Genomic DNA, 22,265 nt, shown 5'->3' with positions numbered 1-22,265 from the left:
TCTTATGCAGAACAACATAAATTCTTCAAGTAGTTATAAAAAATGAGGAAAAAATATCCCACATTGCTATGATTTATTTCCAAATGTACTCTTGTTTTTAGATAGTAAAAGAGGTAAATACTGTATCTTTACACTATCTCTTTAAATAAGAAGTTTTAGATCAAACCTTAATATATACTAACTACAACAGTTAAGTATTAGTGACTATGGCACAGAAAAGAATTGTAAGCAGAGTTTTGTTACAGAAGCTGCAAAGAAGGAGGATCAACTTTAAATGTCAGCATCTTTAAGACCCAATTAATCACAAATGTCAATGAAGTTATCAACTTTGAGGGAAAAAAGAAAACAAATTAAACAAACAGAAAGGACCTATTTCTTCTGAGACCACAGAAACATTTAAAAGAAAGAGATCGTCTCTTTTGTTCTGAAACTTGCACAGAAGTATGTACATTATTTTATTTTTTTGAAAAATGAACTTTTATCCCTCCATTAGACTCCAGATGTGGTGTTGTTTGCCTTAGATTCAGCTGATATCATGGTGACTAATACATTGGATCAACTGACAAACTAAAGATAAGACTTACACTGAACAACAAAACCCTTGAGCTAACCGTCACATTTTCCTTCTAATTGACTAATACTAGATGTTCACCAAGAGTTCAGGAAACCAAATAATGTTACACTAAAATGATCTAATGAGAATCCCTATCTAATTATTTACATGCTATTACAACACTGTTTTCTACATTATTCCTTTTAAGCTATTCAATTTTCTAATCAAATGACATTATTGATCATGAAGTGAAAATTAACAAGATGAAACTCCTGAAAGCTAACTCAAATTGATTGAAAGCAAAGGAAAATTTTATTTTCCTTTTAGCTTTATACAAACATAATCTCTGTGTCTTGCACAATAGTTTAGAAGCTTTTGCTACATTTTTGCTACATTTTATTTTATATAATTTCAAATTTTTGTACCATGCCTTTTCTTGTATTTGTCTATCTGTGTACAAAACACTCTTCTTAACTTGTATCACTTCTTTATATACAGATTCAGATCTATTTCTTTTAAAATGCTTTCAGATAAAGAAGGAGAGACTACAAAGCTCCTCTGTTTTTTTCAAATACTTATCTCCAACCAAACTTTCACCTACGGAAATGTTACAGGAGTATAATGAGAATGTTTTTCAAGATAAACAAGAAAGTGATGTCCATAAACTGGGACAACATGTGAAATGAGGAAGAGAATTATACACACCACTTCTGGAAGGAACCCTAATTTCAGTTTCCTTTGTTCCCCAGCAGAACATCTCTTGTATTGCATATCAGCAAAATCTTACAAAAGGAAGGCCCTACAAAATCATGGCTCAAGCCTGTTACTTTGGTTAACTAGAAAAGGACTGTGTGAAAGTGACTCAGCTGAGTTAGGGTTAGAAAAACAAGTTATGCTACCATGATATGTTCACATCGTGGTGTATGGTGGTAACTGATAACTGCTAACTGGACTAACTGCTCAAAAAGGCCTGGTTTTTGCAATAAAGCAGCTCTCCTTTGCACCTGCCTGGGAACTCTGTGTCACCAAGGACCCTCACTCACCTACACTGGTGTTTATATTTCTGCTTGCAGTTGATTTATTTAAAGGCAGAACACCATCATACAGACAATCACACAGCAAGCTCTGACAGTACCTTAGCCTGAAAATCCACTGTTTGATGTCTTATACACAGAGCTGAAGTCCTACAGTCTTCCAGCTCCAGGAAAACATCTGGTTAGTGTACTGTCAGCACAGAGTGCAGGAGCACATAAATACTCAGACCTACACAGACAGCTCCCCTGTCTTCTCTAATGTCTGAATCCTAAAGACATGAACGTAAGCTATGTAAGGAAAATGTCCTTAAAAATGAACTTCACAAGACCTTTACTCAAGAAAGTATACATTGCAAGTAGGACCATAATAAGTTAAACATCTAGAATTTATAAGGTAGATTCTATGAAACCTAAGCTTCAAAATTACATTACAGGGTCTCCTACATGGCTGAGAAGGCCTCAAATAAACAAGCAGTGTCATTTTCAGTGGCCTATCACAAACACCACAGTGTACTATACCCCTCTTGCCAGTGCTTAGTTCTTCCCTGACTGGCACCTAGGTACCAATTACATCTTATTTCTGATAAATAGTATTTTATCCACAATGCAATCCCAGAAAGAAAACCAAGAAATCAATAGGAAATAGAGAAATATCAAGTGTGTGTGTCTGTGTGTGTGTGTGTGTGTGTGTGTGTGTGTGTGTGTGTGTGTGTGTGTGTTGTTGTTGCTCCTAATTTATCTGAAAGCTAGCATTCTCTGCTAGGAAGGACATATACCAGACATATAGACATTTTCCCACCCTCAAACAAAATCCAAACAGCTCACAGGGCTTTCAGATCTGCCCCAACCACCAAGTGGTCAATGAAATCAGGTTGTATTGTGAAATTTCCATAGATTCTGTGTTTCCTTCAGATGCAAGTGGAAGTTCATATTAAATTATTACAGAAAGCAAAAGGCTACATGTATGGAAATAATAAAAAAAAATTAGCTAGGCTTAGGTTGATTATAGAAAATGTGTATTTTAAAAGTGATATGAAGATGACTTGCTATGTTCAAAAGCTTCTCCACACTTTAATCAGCTTAATAAAAATACTACTTCTCATTTCACAGAATCACAGAATAAGCTGACTTGGAAGAGTTCCACAAGGATCGAGTCCAACAAGCTTACTCATGCAGGCCTCAATAGTTATGATTAAAGTAACAACTTTCAGGCTACCCATTGCTGCTAGGTATAAACTTTGACATAGTTTTGGAGACTACAAAAATACTTCAGAAAAGTGAGGCATTTAGAAAATTTTAAAGATTGTCTTATCCCTCTTCCGAGGTAGTTACTAGTTATGTGGTAAGTGATCCAGTTACAATCCTGTGCTATGTTTGTCTGTATTTTATAATCACAATCATTTCATTGCCAGTCGATTTTCGTTGTTGAAAAGACACTCATTCTCCTTACTTAAATAAGTTTTGAAGACCACTTTTCTTTGTACTAGGTACTAACGAGTACTATTAGTCATATTTATTTTAATGTCAAAGGAAAGGTTTTATTTCCAAACTTTTTGCTAAGAAATGTGGTGGTTTGAAAAAACAGAGTATGGAAATACATTACGAAATTGTTTTTAACAGAGAACAAAAACTGTATTTCGTGGGTAACCAGATCTTTCCTTATGTATATTTCATGTATACATGCTTATGCTTTCTTGGGAGGGGTAGTTGGGAGAGGTGTAAGTTATTTATTTATTTAATCTGACTTCTGACTCGCATTCAAAGACACAATTGTTTTTATTTTTATTTTCATATCATGTTTGACTAATCTGTTAATCTGCTACCTCTTTTATTCTGTTTCCCTTTTCCTTTGCTGATGTAGATGTATGGTTTGTTTCTCTTTCCTTACTACACTTTTGGAGCTTGTCTACTCCATGTAGCTCATGCTAATACAACTACACTTGCTAAGACTTGTAGCTGAGATGCAGCATATTCTGAAAGAAACAACATAGGATACAGACTTTTTAAAGGAACACAATATTAATCAACAGATTTTCAGACCTGTGCACTGAAGTATTTGCTGGAAGAACTGTACCGGTCACCATATCCTTTCCTCATGTAGTCTGTGCACAAATTCATACAACATTTTGCATTGGAAAGGACTTTGAAGATCATCTAGTTCCAATCCCCTGCCATGTGTGGGCCAACTTTTGTTAGGTCCAGTTTGCTCCAAGCCCCATCCAGACTGTCCTTAAAAACTTTGGAACATTCACAGCTTCATCAGGCAATCTTTTCTGGTGCCCCACCACTCTCACAGAAAAGAATTTCTTCCTAATATCTAACCTAAACCTACTTCCTTTCAGTTTGAAGCCATTCCCCCTTGTCCTGTCACTACAAGCTCTTGTAAAAAGTCCTTGCCCAGATTTCTCATGAGATACTGAAAGGTGCTACCAGGTCTCCCTGAAGTCTTCTCTTCTCCAGGCTGAACAACCCCTATTCTCTCAGTCAGCCTTCAAGAAGAGATGCTTCATTCTTCTGATCAGATGATCACTTGTTCTCCTCTGAGCTCATTCCAACATGCGCACATCTTTTTCATGCTGGGTGCCCCACAGCTGGATGCAGCATTCCAGGTGGGGTCTCAAAAACAAGAGAGTAGAAGGGCAGAACCACCTCCCTTGACCCACTGGCCATGCTCCTTTGGATGCAGCCCAGTTCACAGTTGACTTTCTGGGATGCGAGCACATGTTGCCAGCTTATGTCGAACTTCTTGGCAATCAATACCCCCAAGCCTCTCTTGTTAGGGCTTCTCTCAATCCATTCCCCTCCCTGTCTGTATTGGTGCTTGGGATTACTTCAGCTCAGGCACAGGACCTTGCACTTGCCCTTATTGACCTTCATGAGCTTTTCCTCGACACACCTCTCAAGCCTGTCCAAGTCCCTCTGGATGGCACTCCTTCCCTTCAGCATGCTTACTGGGACAAAAATCATCAGCAAATCTGCTAAGGGTGCAATCAATTCCACTGTCCATGTTGCCAAAAAAAAAGTTAAATGGCAATGGTCAAATACAACTTTGGCTTGTCTCACATTCAGTACTCCTACACCTACATCTATCACAGCATTGCTCTTCATTCACCACTGTGTAGATACGGTTACTTTTCTACTCACACTAAGCAGCCCAAGAACAGAGGACACCTGACCTCTGTGCCTAAATCAAGGCTCTTTAGACACAGATATTCAAGTCCACTTCATTTTACTGTAATGTTGCACAAAACAAGCTGTTCAAGAGTGTTTGGTATATATCTGGAAGAAAAGATTTACTGCTGACAAAAAGACTAAAGGAAACCAAAGTGGTCCATGCAGTGTTTAAATTAACTGTGCACACATTATGTATGTCTTGATAATTTATGTCCACTTGTACACAAACAGAAATCTCAAGGATAAATATAGCTTGTGTATTAAAAAGACCACCCTTTTTCCCAAAATCATTTACAGTTCCCCACACTGAATGTGATATGTGGTAGAGCTTTTCAAGATTTCATGACTTTCTTTAATCAAAGAAAAGTTAACATTTGCACTCAGCTTTGTCACATTGATTAGATTTCTAACCAATTCAATGATAAGGAAATCCTTAAGTTCACAAAAACAAATCTATGGCAAGAAACCCCAGCAGCCTCTGAACACTAAGAGCACTCAGCAAAACAAAACAACCTCACTTAGAAAAAGAAGATATTGTTTGTTAACTTAAGTAATAAAATTATTTTAAAATATTTTTATGAAGTCTGGTGTGCTACAACAATGGCAAGCCCTTCACCGATGCTATTAATTTTATACGCTTGCTCTCAATCCTCAGGTGAAGTCAGGATTGCTGCTGTGAAGGTGACAGTGTGACAGAGATGGGGTTATCCCTGGCTTGGTTTAATTGCCAAGAATGCTTTAAACTGGTCAGCCCTGAACAGGCAGTTGGACTAGATGACATTTGTTGGTCCCTTCCAATTGAAAAAGTTCTATTCTATTCTATTCTATTCTATTCTATTCTATTCTATTCTATTCTATTCTATTCTATTCTATTCTATTCTATTCTATTCTATGCTATTCTATTCTATTCTATTCTACTCCACTCTACTCTATTCTATCCTAATTTCTGAATCTCATCAAAGTATGGAAACACAACTCTCAGATCAACCTGCTTCTTTCTTTGTTATGACATACTGTTTAAAAATGCTTATTGCAATGGTATGGCATCCTTTCTTAACCTTCAAAAGTGGAGGTGGAAACTACCAGCCTACCCCCTCATTTTGGAAGGCTATGACTATTAAGAAGGAATTTTGTCTTCTCATCTTATTTCTCCCTAAAAAGTATCAGAGACCCTTCTGGTTGGAGAGACTTCTTATTCATCAAATCATTAGTCTCATTTGAATCTGGACATACTGACACATGCATGACCATAGAAGGAACATAAATATTAAATTTTACATAATTTAAAACCTCCATCAACTGTGTTGCTGATTTCCTGACAAAAACGTTTGGGATGCAGTCCCATAGGACTTGATGTAAAGGTTAAGTGTTTGATATCAGCCTAACAGGAAGCATCATTCCAAGTTTGCAGCTAATTGGCTAATCTCTAGGGGTTACAGGCCCACTGAGACAAGCATGGACTCACTAGAGCTTCCTACCATTAAAACAAAAACAGCAAGGAAAAGAAAAGATCATGGTAGGAAGTCTGTTTAACTGTCAAGGGCACAACATGAATCAAGGAAGCAATGGTTAAGCAAACTAGACTTGTAGACTTCTGGTTGAATTGAACTGTTCAAGAAAAAAGAAATTTGGAGTGAGTTGCCATTGACATTTAAACTGTCATCCTTTCTTCTCCTTTTGTGCTTTCTGACTGGCTTTATTTGGTAGTAAAACTGAGGTATGAAATTATCTTCTCATGGCTGCAAAGGACAGTCAGTTGCACTTGAACTGGAAAATAGTTTGCACATCACATTCTGCACTGGCTGAAGAGGACATGCAACAACTAAATCCCAGTTATCATGAAAACAGTCCAGGAATGGAAAATGTCTGAAAGGCATACACAGTCACACAACCCTTAAAGATCTGTGCTTTGTGATAATGACGATGAGCCGAAACCCAGAGACTATAGTGAAAGAATAACAGTGGGTTGAGATAAGAACAGATTAACAATAAAAACAAAGTAATAATGATAATATTAATAGTACCAGTTGTAAAATGAAAGGGAGAGGAGGAGAGACAGATAAAATCTAAGAAGAGTGATGCATGATACAATTGCTCACCACCAGTTGACTGATGCCCAGACCATCCTCAAGCCACAGCTGGTCCCTCTCCTGGGTACCAACTCCAGTTTATACACGGGCATGATGTGCTATGGTATGGAATATCCCTTTGGCCAGTTCAGATAAACTGTCTTGGCCATGCTCCCTCCTGGCTTATTGTGCACCTATTCACTGGCAGAGCATGAGAAAATGAAAAATGCTTGATTTGGGGCAAGCACTACTTAAACATCAGTGTGTTATCAACTTTATTCTTGTACTAAATACAAAACACAGCACTGCACCTGGCACTAAGAAGGAAATAAACTCTATCTCAGTCAGAACCAGGACAAGTTCGTAACTTGTCAGATGAAGAACTGCTTTGCCAATTAAATTTTCATTCAACTTCCACACTATCCTTAGCCATCTCTGACATACCTTTACTTGATTTAGGAATTTACAGCACTACCATCTTTGGCAAGATCATGTGCATAGCTCATCCAGAAACAAGAGCCACTTTGTTTGAGCCACTTTTTCAAACATCATTGGCCACTGCTTAACAGTGCTTTCCACCAAATCAAATTTCAATCCAATTTTTTTTCACAACTTTTAGAAACAGTTTGAAAAATAAAATGTCATCTGTTTATTAACTGTCAAAAGATGACCAGAGACACAGCGCTTTAGAGTACTCTTACACCATGAATATGACAATTAACTTTCACTTTCCTGTATTTACCTATAACCATCTAAAACATCAGTTCAGTCAGAGAACAATGGTAAACTCAAACATTACCACAATCTTACATCTTGCACAACATTCAAGAAGCCCATTCTTAATTCAACAGCATTGAGTGACTGTAGAATAAATCCACAATCCATTAATAAACATCCTCAGAAGACACAAAAAGACAGAATTGGATTAAAAAATCTGGTTAACTGGATAACAGTTTTTAAAGAAACTGAATAGTAAGCAGCTGCAGACATTTTCCCCTTAGCTTATCAGCTGTCATCATCCTGGTTTCCCAAAATTCATGGCAACTCAGCTTGCATCCTAGTTCACATAAATTCTACTTTAGAATATGGACTGAAAAAAGTTATCATGTGTATTTTGTTAAACTGAAAAATTATCAGTTGAACAATTTTGGTAATGATGAAAATGTTTACTTGCTTCTCCTAGTATAAATTTGGCTTGTTTCATCCATAATAGTCCAGCTTCAGTGAGGACAAAATTCACTTCTTGAAGGCAGGAACAGTAGAAAACTTCATGTTTCCTTTGGTTAATCTGTTCCATCACCTTTCTAACTCTGTTCAAGCCAGGTCAGCCACATTATCTGACAGTCTTCAGCAGTCATGGAATATCTCCTCTGTGCTACCCAACATTTTACCTAGCTTGTTCATCTGGTATTTTCTAAATCCATACCAGGTTTTTTTTTGTTTGGCTTGAAAAATATATATTTGAAAAATGAGTCCCAGAAGCTTGAGATGAAAACCAAAAAAAACCACATCAATCCAACTTTCTTGTTTTCTGGAAAGTTTAACTAGGCTTACAGTGTCAGGTGGATGTATAAGTGAGAGAGATGCAATTTGAAAAATCTTGCCTATAAAAGACATTAGAGAGATAACTAAGTGAGAACTAAGACACAAAATATACTGAAGCTTTTTAAGCTGCTGAAAAAAAATCGCACTTTTTATTTTTGCTACTTGTTACTTACTCCTAACATATCACATATTTTTAACTTTCATCTTCTTAATGCATTATAAAACTAGGTATAAAACAGTTGCTCTAAAAATTAAAATATTAATGTGTTGTAGAAATTGTCAGAACAAATGAGTACACATTCAAAGAGAAAAAATAACTGTTAAACATGTACAGTGACATGCAGTTATTTCACTTCTAATACCTTTTTTATAGTCCTTCTGTTTTTGGTTTTTTTTACCATCATAAATTATTGATACTTGCTCCATAAAGTTTAACACTGTATATAAAGTTATCAGCAATCCTAGCTTTAGGTCCTGATAGTGTTTCATGGCTGATGATTTCTCTCTAAGCATTTCAAATCTAAATGTAATTCAATACAGAAGAATGCATTCGCGTTACAGGTAAGATTGGTCCTCTTGCTTATCTTGAGTTACCTCCTTGAAGTTACTCATTTGAGCATCCTACATAATCACTGGTAAAAGACATATCCTCAGAAGATAAGGAAATTCCCCTGTCTTAGGATAACCTGCAAAACCCTCCTTCTCCACTGAGACACTCAGACACAGTATTTGAATTACAATTTTCGGGTTAGGTGAGAATAATTCCAACATAAAGAACCCATGGGCACACACACTTTTGTATGTGCAGGCAAACGCATCTATGCTTAACAAAGTCAGATTGTGCTCATAGCCACGTAAAACACAGCTGCCAAAAATAGTTACAAAAAATGTCTAGTTTACCAAACAGAATTCATGCACATGTATCTAGTCTTTATTGTTCTTTTAAAACATGAAAAAAAGCTTTTCTCCAAGTAAGCAGGGCAAAAAAAAATTCTGTCAACTTTAATAGGTAAAATATTCTTTTTTAAACAGGTAAGTAAACGGTAAATTTAGTAAATTTTCTAAAACAAGAGCAATGAACATAATTTGTAAGAATGACTGCTTTTTAGAAGGCAGATTATAGACTTCTACCTTGATTAGCATTTAAATAATTCCATAACGAGCTTATAAATGCTGCAAAGAAACATACCTGGCATCAACCCAGAAGTATGGAATATCTTCTCCAGCATCGATTGACTTTCCTTGAATAACTCTTCTTTGGTTATTGGAAGATCTAGATGTTCTCGAATAATCCCTGCTGCTTCTGGGGCTTGTCTACCTAGAACCAAGGATTTCACATCCCAGGTGTAGCTCTTTCCATAACGCCTACAGATCTCGTCATACACTTTTGTATAGAGAATCTCAGTATCTGAAATAAAAAGAAAAAAAGAAATTTAAACCTATGTACAAACAAGTGGGCAGCTGGTCTTGCTAAGAGACCACATAAAAGGTCAGAGCATGAACTGCCAGGAGCCAGAGGGCATGGAGCAGAGTGGATAAAATGCCTCTTTATTTGCAGGAGGGAACCAAGGCTACTCCCATCATCTCAAAGCTATCCAGGTTTTTCAAGCAGTAGTTTCTGCATTAAGAAAATGTATCTTAGGGTGTCAACAAATAACTATCTGGATCTTGTCTTTCATCATCTTTCTTCACTATCCAAGTTGGCAAGCAGTGTCTTAATTTAAATACTCTATGTATGATTTTCATGAGAAAGAAAAAGGAAGGAAGGAAATCTGGTACTGTGGGGGGATGCCATTATATATGCCATGTAAATTGAAAAAAGAAAAAAGATTTAATTATTTAAGAGTGTCTTTGAGAGGAAGCTTCTAAGTGCCTTCAAAGACATTATGGTCATTATAACAGAGCTGCTGGCACCACTGCATTTACAAGAGATTACTCAAGCAAAACATACTCACTTGTATTTCCAGTGGGTTTCAGACAAGATCAAACCTCAGATTGAATTTTGGCAGTGACACTATCAGCTTATATCTCAAAGGTGGTTTTAGGTTTAAAGCTATTTTTTTTAAATACAAACAAACAATTAATCCTTTCCTTCCCTCCTCCCCCTACAAATTTTTGAAAAAGGTCTTTAACATTGAATTTAACACTAATATGGGGATTACATGTCCTTCCAGCTCTTGTCTTCATTTCAGCAAAGATCTCAAACACTGCCTTCTGTATCTCTAAAGATATGTCTATTATCACCACTATAGAAATAAAAGGCAAAAGCAAGGAAAGAAAGAAGTTGCTCTTACGAGATTTATTTAGAGAAACTAGGGACTTCACTTATCAACATATCCTTTGTCATGTAAAATATTTTTAATGGAGATAATAAAATAGTGAAATTATTAATGTGGATATCGTGTCACTTTCTGAGTACATAGGACTTGTGCAGGAGTGATTAAATGTTAAGCTTTAACAAAGATACTATGAAGAACACAGGCTGAAGAAAGAAGCACAGAGCCCACGACTACAACAGATGCCAAGACCTTCCCTGCAGTCTGACAAACACTCCCTACTTCACCACAGCAATGTCGTCCTGAGATCAGCAGACGAGTCTCATCTGAAAGCAAATAGGAAACACAGGGGCCATTTCACCATCATGTGAACCCACAGGATGCAGAATAGATTCTCTGCCACCTGTCAGAGTGCTCTAGTCCATGTCTCCTCGCAGCAACTACAGGGATGTTGGGCCAAAAGACCAGATGAAGACCCAACATACTTGTCTGGAATGTTTAACAGAGCACCAAGGGGTTCACAAAAACCTCTGTCCTTAAAAATAGAGGCAAAAAAACCTGTACTACTCTTTGTAAATGCTCCTCAAACACCTACACATAAACGAAAATAAATACAAGGAATCCTGGAGATCCCTAAAACACACAGGAAAGGTACCACAATATAAACACAGGCAAATGGGCTCTGAAAAGTGCTAAGCTGGCTGACACAAGAAAGGAGAAAAGAAAAGAGAACAATAACAAAAATTTCTCAGTTTTGCTTGAAAATGCCAGTTGGTACTCTCTGCAAGCTAGAAATGTAAATTAAGAATACAATTTTTTGAATTCACAGCTCTCATGTTCCTTTTTTTTTTTTTTTAATAAACTAGTTTTTCTCCTGTATCTCAGACTCACCAGGTGAAGGGCATAAAATTCTTAACCTAAGTTTAAATTTTAACGTGAAAATCAATCCTCATCCTATTAAATAGTACAAACTATGCAGAATTAAAACAAAGCAAGGATACAAAAAATACTAGAATATGAAAATTTTCCGATGGGTCTCTACAATAATTACATGTTAATCTATTTGAACTGAAAGGTTCAACTTTATTGCTTAATATACTACTTTAATAGTGTCCTGCATTTTCAATATTACATAGCTGACTTGTGAATGAAATTTTATTTATTTTCCTTAAAAAAATCAACATTATTTTAATTTTCATGAGTAGATGACAAAAGCATGGATGTTGGCATTTTACTTGCTGAAACAGGCATGGTTCACTACAGCACACAAATCAAACCTGAAATCTGAGGAAAAATATTATGTACACATGCAGTGTACATAATCCAACTGGAATCTGAGAAGATCACGGCTGATAAAGCTGCATTTCTATATGCATGTATAACAGAAAAGGACACGATTCTTTTGATTGAAGACAAAGGAAGATCTATATGTTTCCCTAGTAATTAACGAGCATTACACGAATACTAAATAATGATATAACTTCAAGATTTCTTATTCCTATTGGAAAGGAGCAATCTCAAAAAAAAAAAGGCAGGCTAGCTTTTTCACCATTGTAACAAGAAAGAAACCACACACAGTTCAAAGGATTGAGCAGAGTTTAAATATATCATATGATAAATTTAAATATATCATATGATATATATCATATCATATAATCAAATTTCATACTGCTATAAATCTACTATACAAAACAAATTATATCTAGCTCCCACACATGAATAAAATCCATTGGTGAAATGACACAAGCAAGAAGAATTAGAAGTTCAACTCAAGTGCTTAATTGCAAGCACCTACTGGTAATTACTCTGGTATGTCCAGGACGTCCACACACATCTAATGTTCAAAAGGTAATTTGGGCACAACTCACACTTAATGGCATAAGCAGTCACATGATGCCCTACAGAATCCCAAGTGTTTCACACTCACACATTTCAGCAAGTGAATCCAGCCCCAGCTGCTAGCCTCCATCAGGAATAAACTGAGAACACAACTGGGCATATGTAGCAGTGGCCTGTTCTAATAGTGGAAAGGAGAAGCAAGAATTCTTAGCTCCTGCAGCTTTGAGTAAATGCATAAGTTTTCAAAATATTCTTTTTATCTTTAGCTCTCATCTCTTGAAATATCTTTTATGTGGACATTATCAGCACAATGTACTGTCCATCTGCTTGCTACATTTCACTGGGAATGAGTAATATTCATTCCGTAGTCACATATCATCTTCTAGTCATTTTTATAGTGACCCTTCTTCAATATAAAAGCACAGTCAGCTCCACTGGTGTTGTTTAGAGTGTGTAAAAGCCAGCCACAATAAATACAAATAAAGTGACCAAAATGACAGAGGCACTGGATTACTCAATTTGTAATCTGGCACAAAAATATGCTGACATGTACTCAGGAAGTCCCACAGGTCACTTGGAAACACACCACAGTGGAGTGCATGATCTGCTCGAATCACTGCAGAGTCACAATTAGATGTGCAGATCTACCTAGGCTGGGGGTACAGCAAACATCAAAACAGTATGTAAGCCTTATGTTTATCACTTAGACATAAAGACAGTTTAAGACAGAAAATTGTAACTTCATGAATACAGAACTTAATTTTTTAGAAGGTTATATATCTTCTAATTGAATGTTATTGTTCTTCTAAAATAATCTCTAGTTTAGCAAGTAGATGAGATTAGTAGGCATGAAACCTCCTTTAAGCCATAGCTCATTTTAATCACTATTTATGAGTTCTTTGTTTGAATAACCCATCTTTCTAAATAAACCATCTATAGCAGACAACTGTCTTGCAATTTGTGTCAAAGGGTCAGTTTTGCACTTCCCCCTCAATATTTTTCCATTCACACTTTCATTACTATGAAAGCTAGTTTAAAAATGCATGACTATGGTCACCCATGATGGCTAAAAGGAAAAAAAAACCCAGCAATTTTACAACTGACCTCAAAATCACTTACAGCAGCCTAGCAAAAGTAGGGATGAGGAAAGCAGGCAACAGAAATTACTTTTTGCATAATAGCCTAACTGCTAGAGCACTAGCTCAGAAAACAAAACTCCGTCCTTCAATCCATCCTAAGGGCCTAAGGCTGTTTTTCTAACATACCCTGACATTTTTTATGCTATTATGTTATGTGCATATATACACTTGTATACAGATAAACCATTTATATGCTTGTACATATATATATACACACACACACACATATATATATATATATATAAACTAAAAGCATACAGGCCTTTATTTCATATATTTACTTCTATATGGTGTATGTATAGAACTGTGTTTTACAGGCAAAAGTGTCCTTTAAAGAATGGAACTCAGGGAACTCAGGATGAGTACTAGCCAATGAATACAAATCAACCTGGAGCCTCTTGACTAAAGGGCTCGTTAAAGGAATGTGGTTCAAAATGCTTAGCTTTGAAAGTACACAAGGAAATGTTCCATTCTTTACTGAAGTATTTCCCCATTCCTCCCATGAACTTGTTTAGGAATAAAAATGAAATCTAAATTTATCATCTTAGACATACCCACTTCACTGCCACAGCAGGAAATAAGCTCTGGTTTCACACCTGCTCAAATGAAACATTTGGGCCATGCCTAAATGTCAAGGCTGACGTACCCAACCAGGCAAAGTGAACCCAAAGGCAGTCTGGACCACCAAACCAAGGGAAATGCTGCTGACATATTCATGTCTTGTACCTTTCCTCTCTCATAACCAGTACCATTTAAATTCATCTTACTGCTCCCTGGAAGTTAAAGGAAGGTGAAGTATCTATTAAAATAAACATCAAGCACCAAATAATGGCTACTTCAAAATCATAAGCTACTTACAAAGAACAAGTTATTTAGTAAACCATTTTACATGATTGATAAGCCATAACTTCTAAAGATACAGGGAAAAAAAAATGCTGAAAATTAAAATTACTGCTTCCAATTTAACTGAGTAATGATTTGTAAACCATTACATTTTTGATTAGCACTTAGAAAAACTCCCTGAAAATATCCATTATTCATTTTAGTAAGGAAAAGGTGTAAGACTATTCTGGAGCTTTAATTTTTGCAAACCTACTTCTTATTTTCTCTTGTACCTGAATGTTAATACAAGTACACTCCAAGGTAGACAAAGATGTTGCATTGTGATTACTTTATTAGGTCCAGAGAAACATGTTGCTACTGGCTAATTCAGTGCTGTCAGTCTGTTTGTCCTTCTCTGAGAGATCCTACCATGAATTCAAGTTACTGCTAACAGGTTTAAAAAGGAAGTAAATTTGATTCTCAAACAACAGCAGCTGTATGAAACTGTTCCCAAATGAGTATTTCCCCCTGTGGGCTTATATTAGCAGAATTTTTCAATAGCAGCTACAGAGGAAGCCAATTTCTCATTTTATATGCAGAGAAACATGGTACTTCTATGGGGAGAGGAAGAAACTTCTGAACAAATTCAGAAGGCTTTTAGTTTTCATTAATACAGCAGACATATCTTAATGCTATCTTGTATTCATATATACGCTTTATCCTTCTTTTTTAATGCCACAGGGAAGTGAAAGAAATAGTTCACAAATAAAGCATGCAAACTTTTTCGATGGGGAGCTGTAAACAATACTCTGGCACCAATGCAAAACAACACATGAAAACGTAAAGAAATCTGTATTTCAATTCCAGAGCACGAGGGATTCAAACTTTGAAATACAAGGGCAATATACATGACTTAATACAAAACATTCTAAAAATGTACTTATTAAGCATCATATATGTGACAGCATCTCATTAGTTTAAAAATAGAAAAGTTATTGATTCATAGAAACTGCCTGATATGCTTTCTTAGGCTCTTAACCATTAAAGACAGAACTATGCAAACATCAGTTGATATGATGCCTGCAAAGCCCTGTCTGTTGGGTGGAAATCTACACTTTACAGAGACACAGCTTCTTAAAATGTGTATGGGGAGACTCAAGTCAGGCAACAGTTTTACTATCATTACTGTATGAGCTACTATACCATGGAAATTTATACAAGCAATGTTCTCAACCAGAGGAGCAATTACCAGCTCTGAACACCCTATCAGCTTACAGCATATTCACAAGGAAGTTAGCCTTTCACCAAGGGGCTACCTCCTCTTCTTGAGATGTTGCTGAAAACACAGAGCAGCAGTCCACTGGCCCAAGGAATGCAAAACAAGGTTTAAAAAGTTGTTTTGAAACTAGATGCTCCAAGGAACTTGTATAAAACCACTCCCCCACAAGGTAGATGAAACCAGAAGGGTCACTGTGTTATCAAAGTCAGCAGAATAATAGCTAATTGTATCTTCTTAATTAAGAATCTAGTGGGTTGGCCCTGGTTGGGCCAGGTACTCAGCCAGGTCCCAAGCTACTCTGTCATTCTCCTCCTCCTCAGTTGGACAAGGGAATGAAAATATAACAAAAGATTCACAGGTTGAGATGAGGGTAGGGAGTGATGACCCACCAGTTGCCATCACAGGCAAAACAGACACAATTTGGAGAAATTATATCTGAAAAGGGGAATAAGAAATAACACCAAATTTTAAAAAACCTTCCTTTACACCCATCCCATCCTCCTGGGCTTAGCTTTAGTCCTAAATTCTCTACCTCCTCTCCTGCAGCAGCACAGGTGAAAGAGAAGAAGGGCTGTGGTCAGTTCATCACACATCTCTGCTGCTCCTTCCTTGTTGTAGTGCGTTCGGTTATTTTGTTTAATTGCTCCCCCATTCGTGGTATTGCTCCCCCCATTTTGTGTAAAATGGTTCTGCCCTCCCCAGTTTTCCCGCCACGCCCTGCCAGTTATGTTGTTCCTTTAGCAACCCTTGCTACGTGTATTGTCAATCTTTTAGGTTATATAATTCCTCCTCCCCCTTTTTCCCTTATATGTAATACTTTTTCCTCCTCCCTGGGTCCAGTCAATCACCCCCCCACTCCACCTAGTGTTCCAGAAGCTTCTCTTCTTTGGGGGTTGTGGTTGGCTGTGGTCCCGGGGGCCCTCCCATACCTCGTATCTATTGGGTTCTCTACTATGTCATTTGTGTTAAGTTCATCTCCTCTCCTCCCTCTATTGGTTTTTTGTAAACCCCTCCCTTATCTGCCCCTTCCCTTTATAACCCTACTCCATTTCAGGGTCACTCCCTGGTTGGCATCGTGGGCTCTCCAATAAACCTGTTTGGCCCCCAGCGAGTGTCCAGCTCCTTCCTTCTCGTCGTTTAGCAGCGATCCAGTCCACAACCAGCACAGCCTGAGGCCTTACGATGCCCAGGGGTGCTGGCAGACCATGCAGCTGGGTGCCGGCCTTAACCTCAGCTAGCCGGACTCTGACCTTGAAGGCCAGATACACCTCGCTGCACTTCCTCTGCAGGAGTAGAACCCCTCTGGCACCTGGAGCACGTCCTCCCCCTCCTTCTTCACCAACCTCGATGCCTGCAGGCCTGTTTCTCTCAGATATTCTAGCTCTTCTGCCCTGGCTGCTGTTTTTCAGCAGGTGTTCCTCACCTTATTAAATCTGTTATCCCAGAAGTGCTTTCGCTGTCACTAATGAGCTCAGCCTTGGCCAGAGGCAGGTCTTTCTTGGATCTGGCTGGCATTGGCTCTGTTGGACATCAGGGAAGCTTCTGGCATTTTCTCACAGAAGCCACTCCTGTAGCCCACCCTTCCACGCAACTCCTCTGCTACCAAAACCTTGCACACAAAGCCAAATACAAATACATACTTTCTCTGGGAAGAGCTATCTATAGGAAACATAACCTTCCTTAAACAGATACCCCAAAGCTGTTCTGTTTAACTCACAACCTAAAAGAGCAGAAATGGAAAAAAAAAAAAAAAAGTTGTGAAAGGGAAAAGGGTCAGGAAACTTTATTCCTTCCTCAAAAAGAAACACAACATGAGGCCATAGGGAAAATTCTCTTCAGCATGTCACAGGTCTCTCCTAATACTGATTTCCTTACTCTCAAAACACTTTCATCTTTCTAAGAATATATGCATATATTCTCAAAAGAGATTATATATGCATACATATATATGTATATAAAGACTTGATCAAGCTGCAAATTCAAGATGTTTGACTTTCAGTGCTACATGTTTCTAAATCACTTTCTGTAATACTGCCAAAATGTCTGTTTCCTCAATAGTGGAAACATTTTAAAAAACAGAGTAGCTTCAATAGGAAAAAAAAAAACCACATTATATTTCTACTGTGGCCTTGGACAATGTTCTAAATTTAATGGTGGCAATGTGTCAAACATTACTACCACAGAGAAAGTGTAGAGAACTACAGATTAATAAAGACAATCTCTTCTGTCCACTCAAGAGTGCCTAAAATTTTTGAGGTAAATCTGTTGATGGAGTGATTTCTCTGCAGTGATAACACCAAGAGCAGAAAACCAAACATCATCAAATGGCTTGGTTTTCCAAAAGCAAGGACATTTCATCATGGCTGACTATTGTAGCAAGCTGAATTGCTGCTAGCATAGTCCAGGGTAAAGAAGCAAAAAGGACTTTCGCATAATATCCACAGATGTTTATTCAGCCACAGGTGAGATGTTCAAGCCCCAGACAGCACACAAGGGGGATCCAGCTTTCTCAAGTACAAAGACAAAGGCCAATCAGGGAATGGAGTGGAGTTGCTCAAGGACATAGGAACAGACATAGGAACAGGAGAAGGGCCAATGGGGTCTAACAGCTTTTTGAGGGAAGCTTCCTGTGTCTCCCTAGACCAGGAAATGCACCCCCAGGGTCTCCACAGACTATCTACATACAAGAGCAAAGTGACAGAAATACTGCAGAAGACCTGGTCACAATAATTCTTTAGTAGTTGTATACCAGGCACTTCTTATACTAACTATAGAAACTAAACTAACTAAAATACACAAAAAAGAATCAGACCTTTGAGATTCATGAGGCAAGTATGATACAACAAACTGAAAATTATGTTTTATGAATTGCAGTGACTGTTTGTTGGAAAACTGTAGAAGAAAATTCAAACCCATTATATAGATACCAATAAAAGGAACTTCCAACACAACAGGGAACTTCCACAGAGGTGAGCCATAGGCTTCTCTGAAGATGTGTGACCAGAGCCCTCACCTCCCATGAGGGACTGAGGATCAGAAGAGAAGGCCAGTCTCACAGAGTACTCAAAGGCCTCACACAACAGCAACAGTTGTCCTGCCTCCAGACTCGGCAGTAAACCAGAGGCAAGTTCTGAGTCTTAGATCAAATGCAGCCTGTAGCCCACAGAAAGACTACCCAAAGTTACAGCTGTCACAAATGATGGTTTTTTTTTGTTTCCCAACCCCATTGGTAAAAGTACAGAAATACTGGAATTTGCTTTAGAATATAATCAGCTTGCTTAAGATTGTCAGGATGAAACAAAACTTATACTTGGCCATAGAAACTTTTAACTAAGCCCTATTGAACCCAGTGAGAGATAGGTACATAAACCATAGAATGGATTGGATTGAAAAGGACCCTTCAAACACAACCTATTCCAATCCCCCTGACAGAGGCAGGGACAGGTTGCTCATAGCCCCACCCAACACACAACACTTTTGTGCTTCTGAGCTAAAATACCATTTGTACTCAAGAACTTGAACCACAGGCTGGCAGATGCTGTGCACTGAGAACACCTCATATGACAAAAAGAATGTCTATTCACAGGAAATTAGGCCAGTCACTCAAGTGCAATCATACTCATCAGTACTAGGTCTTTGCAACAATATTCCCCAACAAACTGCCACTTACAGAGTTTAGTACACAATAAGAGATTTTTAACAGCATTCATTTTCTTCATGAGTATTTACACACCAAATCTCAATCTTGATCTTGAAGAGCTGCATAGTTTTCCTCCCCGTATGTATCTGAAATTTTGCTAAAAAGCTTTAGCCTCTCTGTTTACGTGTTTTATACTACATAGTAATACTAGTATAGAACCTACACTAGTTTATTATTTATTAATAATTATTCTAACTACAGTTCTGTAGATAGAACTACAACTAATTTAGTTATTATATAACTAAAAATAGACTGAGTTAACTTTCATTAACTGGAAAATCTTACCAGAATATTTTAAGTTAGCCTTCTGTCATGAAAATTATTGCCCAAAATTTCTATCTCCGATCATATAAAATCTCTACTTAATATGGCAGATGCAGATTGATTAGGAAGCCTGAAAAACAATAGCAAATAGCATCAACTACAGTTCAAGTAAGACATGGAAGAAACACTTCAAAATTAAATATCTGATGCAAAATACCTGTTATAGGATTTCAAATCACCTCAGTTTGAAACCACCCTAGGGACATTCATCTGCAAAAATCTTCATCAACCTCTATGCTGCTCTAAGGATTTAAAAATTACAGTTGCCTGCCTAAAACACTGTTACCACTGAAGGACTTTGCCCATTGTGGCAAACTGTAAAGAAGAAAACGCTCATCTGCAACCACTGAAGGTGTCTCCCCAAAATATACCTGCATTGATTCCTGGAACTTGGACTGTAAATTAAGCCACCTGACAGGAACTTGAGAAAAGATAAAGGTGGTACTGTCGTCTAAATGTTATCTCAAACTAGAGAGAGGTAAAAAAAGCTGGTGGACAAGAATATATCACTGATTATGGACAAGAAAAACCAACTGAGCAACACTGCTAAAATCAGCTCAGACTAAATCCGGCAGGGGGACATCAGAACCCACTGACTCAAGAAACCCCCTGACTTAAAACTCAGAAAGACTGGGCATGGGATTAATTAGCATTAGAAGTGAGGGAATTATTTAACCAATAGAGTAAGAGAATTATGTAGCCAATGAACACCAACTCCTTTGTTTGCTAAAATGTATAAATAGTCAAAATTTTTCAACAACTTCGGGAGCTTCACCACCAAGAAGCCCAGGGTGAAGAAGGACCAATGGGATGCTGCTGGATCCATGGGTGGTGACTATATTCTGCTTGATCTGTCTGTCGGTCTGTCTGCCGGTCTCTCTGTCTCTCCCTCCTCTCTTTTTTTAATCTTTCTACCTTACATTTTACTGTTAAACAAAATCCATACTATTGATTTGGGTGTATGATCCTGCTTGTACCTTAATTTGGATAGAGGCATCTCTCAATAATGAGATCTTAACAACTGCACACAATTATTTTATTGTAGTAGAAGTGACACACACAACATTTAAAAGTTTGGCACACGTCAGGTACCTAAAAGCTGAAGCACTGTATCCAGCGCTCACTTTCAAGTAAAATATTTCAGCTTTTAAAGCTTTTCTGAGAGTGTCCCTTTCTTTTGGCAAAGAGGAGATGATCAAGAAATCGTAACTCCCATGCTTGAGTCAAAATGATCTTGTATTATTTTAGCACATAATGAAAACTTTAAAGAAGCATAAGGTCTTTGAACATCAAAATGCATTTAACCTAAATACTACCATCTCTTGTTTAAAATGGGAAAAATAATAAAACAGTATCAGAGATGTTTTATAAGAAGACATAAAACTTATATACAGTACAATCCTGAAAGAACACTGTAATTACAAAAAGGTTCAGAGAGAGAATCTCACTAACATGTCAGTGAACCCAATTCACATGAGGACTACAGGAGAAATGGAAACCTGGAAGGAGACTCTCTGACAGTAGCTATCAGGGTTATATTTTTAGGTATCTCAAAGAGGAGAGGCTGAATCTTCTTTTGCTTGAGAGTGGTTCTGGGCATAATGGAAATATTACCTTATGACTCTCTTTTGAGTGTGACAGCTTAGAGTTACAAGAAACACTGCTTTGTATCCTACTAAATGAAAAAAAATGTGTTCAGAGACTCAAAGAGTGCAAGAAATTTCAGTCCATCATTTCATTCTTCCATATGAGTAATGTGATAAAAATAAAGAGAGATACTGAGAATTGAACTAGAAATCATTCCACTTTCCCTCAATCTTTCTTTCCTTCTGCCTCAGTTCTGCAAGCTGAGGTCAAAGTTTACATCTTGAGACACAAACAGCTTCACTCTCCAGTGGCTGAAATTTAATAAGCCTGACACAGGAGTTACTACACTGGGGTGTTCTTAGTTTTACTGTAACATTGCTTGCAAAAGACAGACTGGGAATTTATTTGCTCAATAAGCAGATAGAAGAGATTTGTTTACTTTACTTACAAAAATAGCCTAAGCTTCCTTCACTCTATCTAAAAAACAAAGAAGGAAAAAAATCCAGTATCCTTTCTCCCACAATCAGCAAAAGGACAAGTGTCTGAATTATTTGCTGAATACATTCAACTGAGCCACTGAACTTAATGACTTTTAGATTAAAAGTCCTATACTTTTTGACCCATTATGTTTTTAAACTGTTAGAATACATCCTAGCATATAGTTAGAACTGCATAACCAGTTAAACAGGGTAACTTACATGTTTCCTAAATGTAAGGAAAAGCAACTATGAGGTGTACAAGTTCACAGCTGGTCACCCAAAGAGCTTTCTTTTCTGCAAGAGCTGCACACACTCTAGGCCACATCTTTCTAACAACATCTGTGAAGTAGTTTTCAAAGAGATTAAAAACTTTGCACAAAAATGCAAACCTGATAATCAAAAAGCAGGAATACCTTTTTTTCTTCTGAAAAGCAAGTCTAACTAT

At 37.4% G+C, this 22,265-nt stretch overlaps 1 protein-coding gene across 1 annotated transcript in view; it reads right to left on the bottom strand.

Annotated features, from left to right (window-relative positions):
• PUDP (pseudouridine 5'-phosphatase) overlaps positions 1 to 11,902 on the bottom strand; it is a 39,892-nt gene extending 27,990 nt beyond the window's left edge. The window contains exons 1-2 of the mRNA XM_063179577.1: positions 11,887 to 11,902; positions 9,565 to 9,783 (exon numbers count right to left, since the gene is read on the bottom strand). Coding sequence (XP_063035647.1) covers positions 9,565 to 9,783; positions 11,887 to 11,902 — 235 coding nt within the window. The remainder of the gene's footprint in view (positions 1 to 9,564; positions 9,784 to 11,886) is intronic.
• Between the last annotated feature and the right edge of the window lie 10,363 nt (positions 11,903 to 22,265).

The sequence above is a fragment of the Melospiza melodia genome, chromosome 2, assembly GCF_035770615.1.
Source record: "Melospiza melodia melodia isolate bMelMel2 chromosome 2, bMelMel2.pri, whole genome shotgun sequence".
Classification (NCBI taxonomy): domain Eukaryota; kingdom Metazoa; phylum Chordata; class Aves; order Passeriformes; family Passerellidae; genus Melospiza; species Melospiza melodia.
This window is presented reverse-complemented; position numbering and strand designations above follow the sequence as displayed.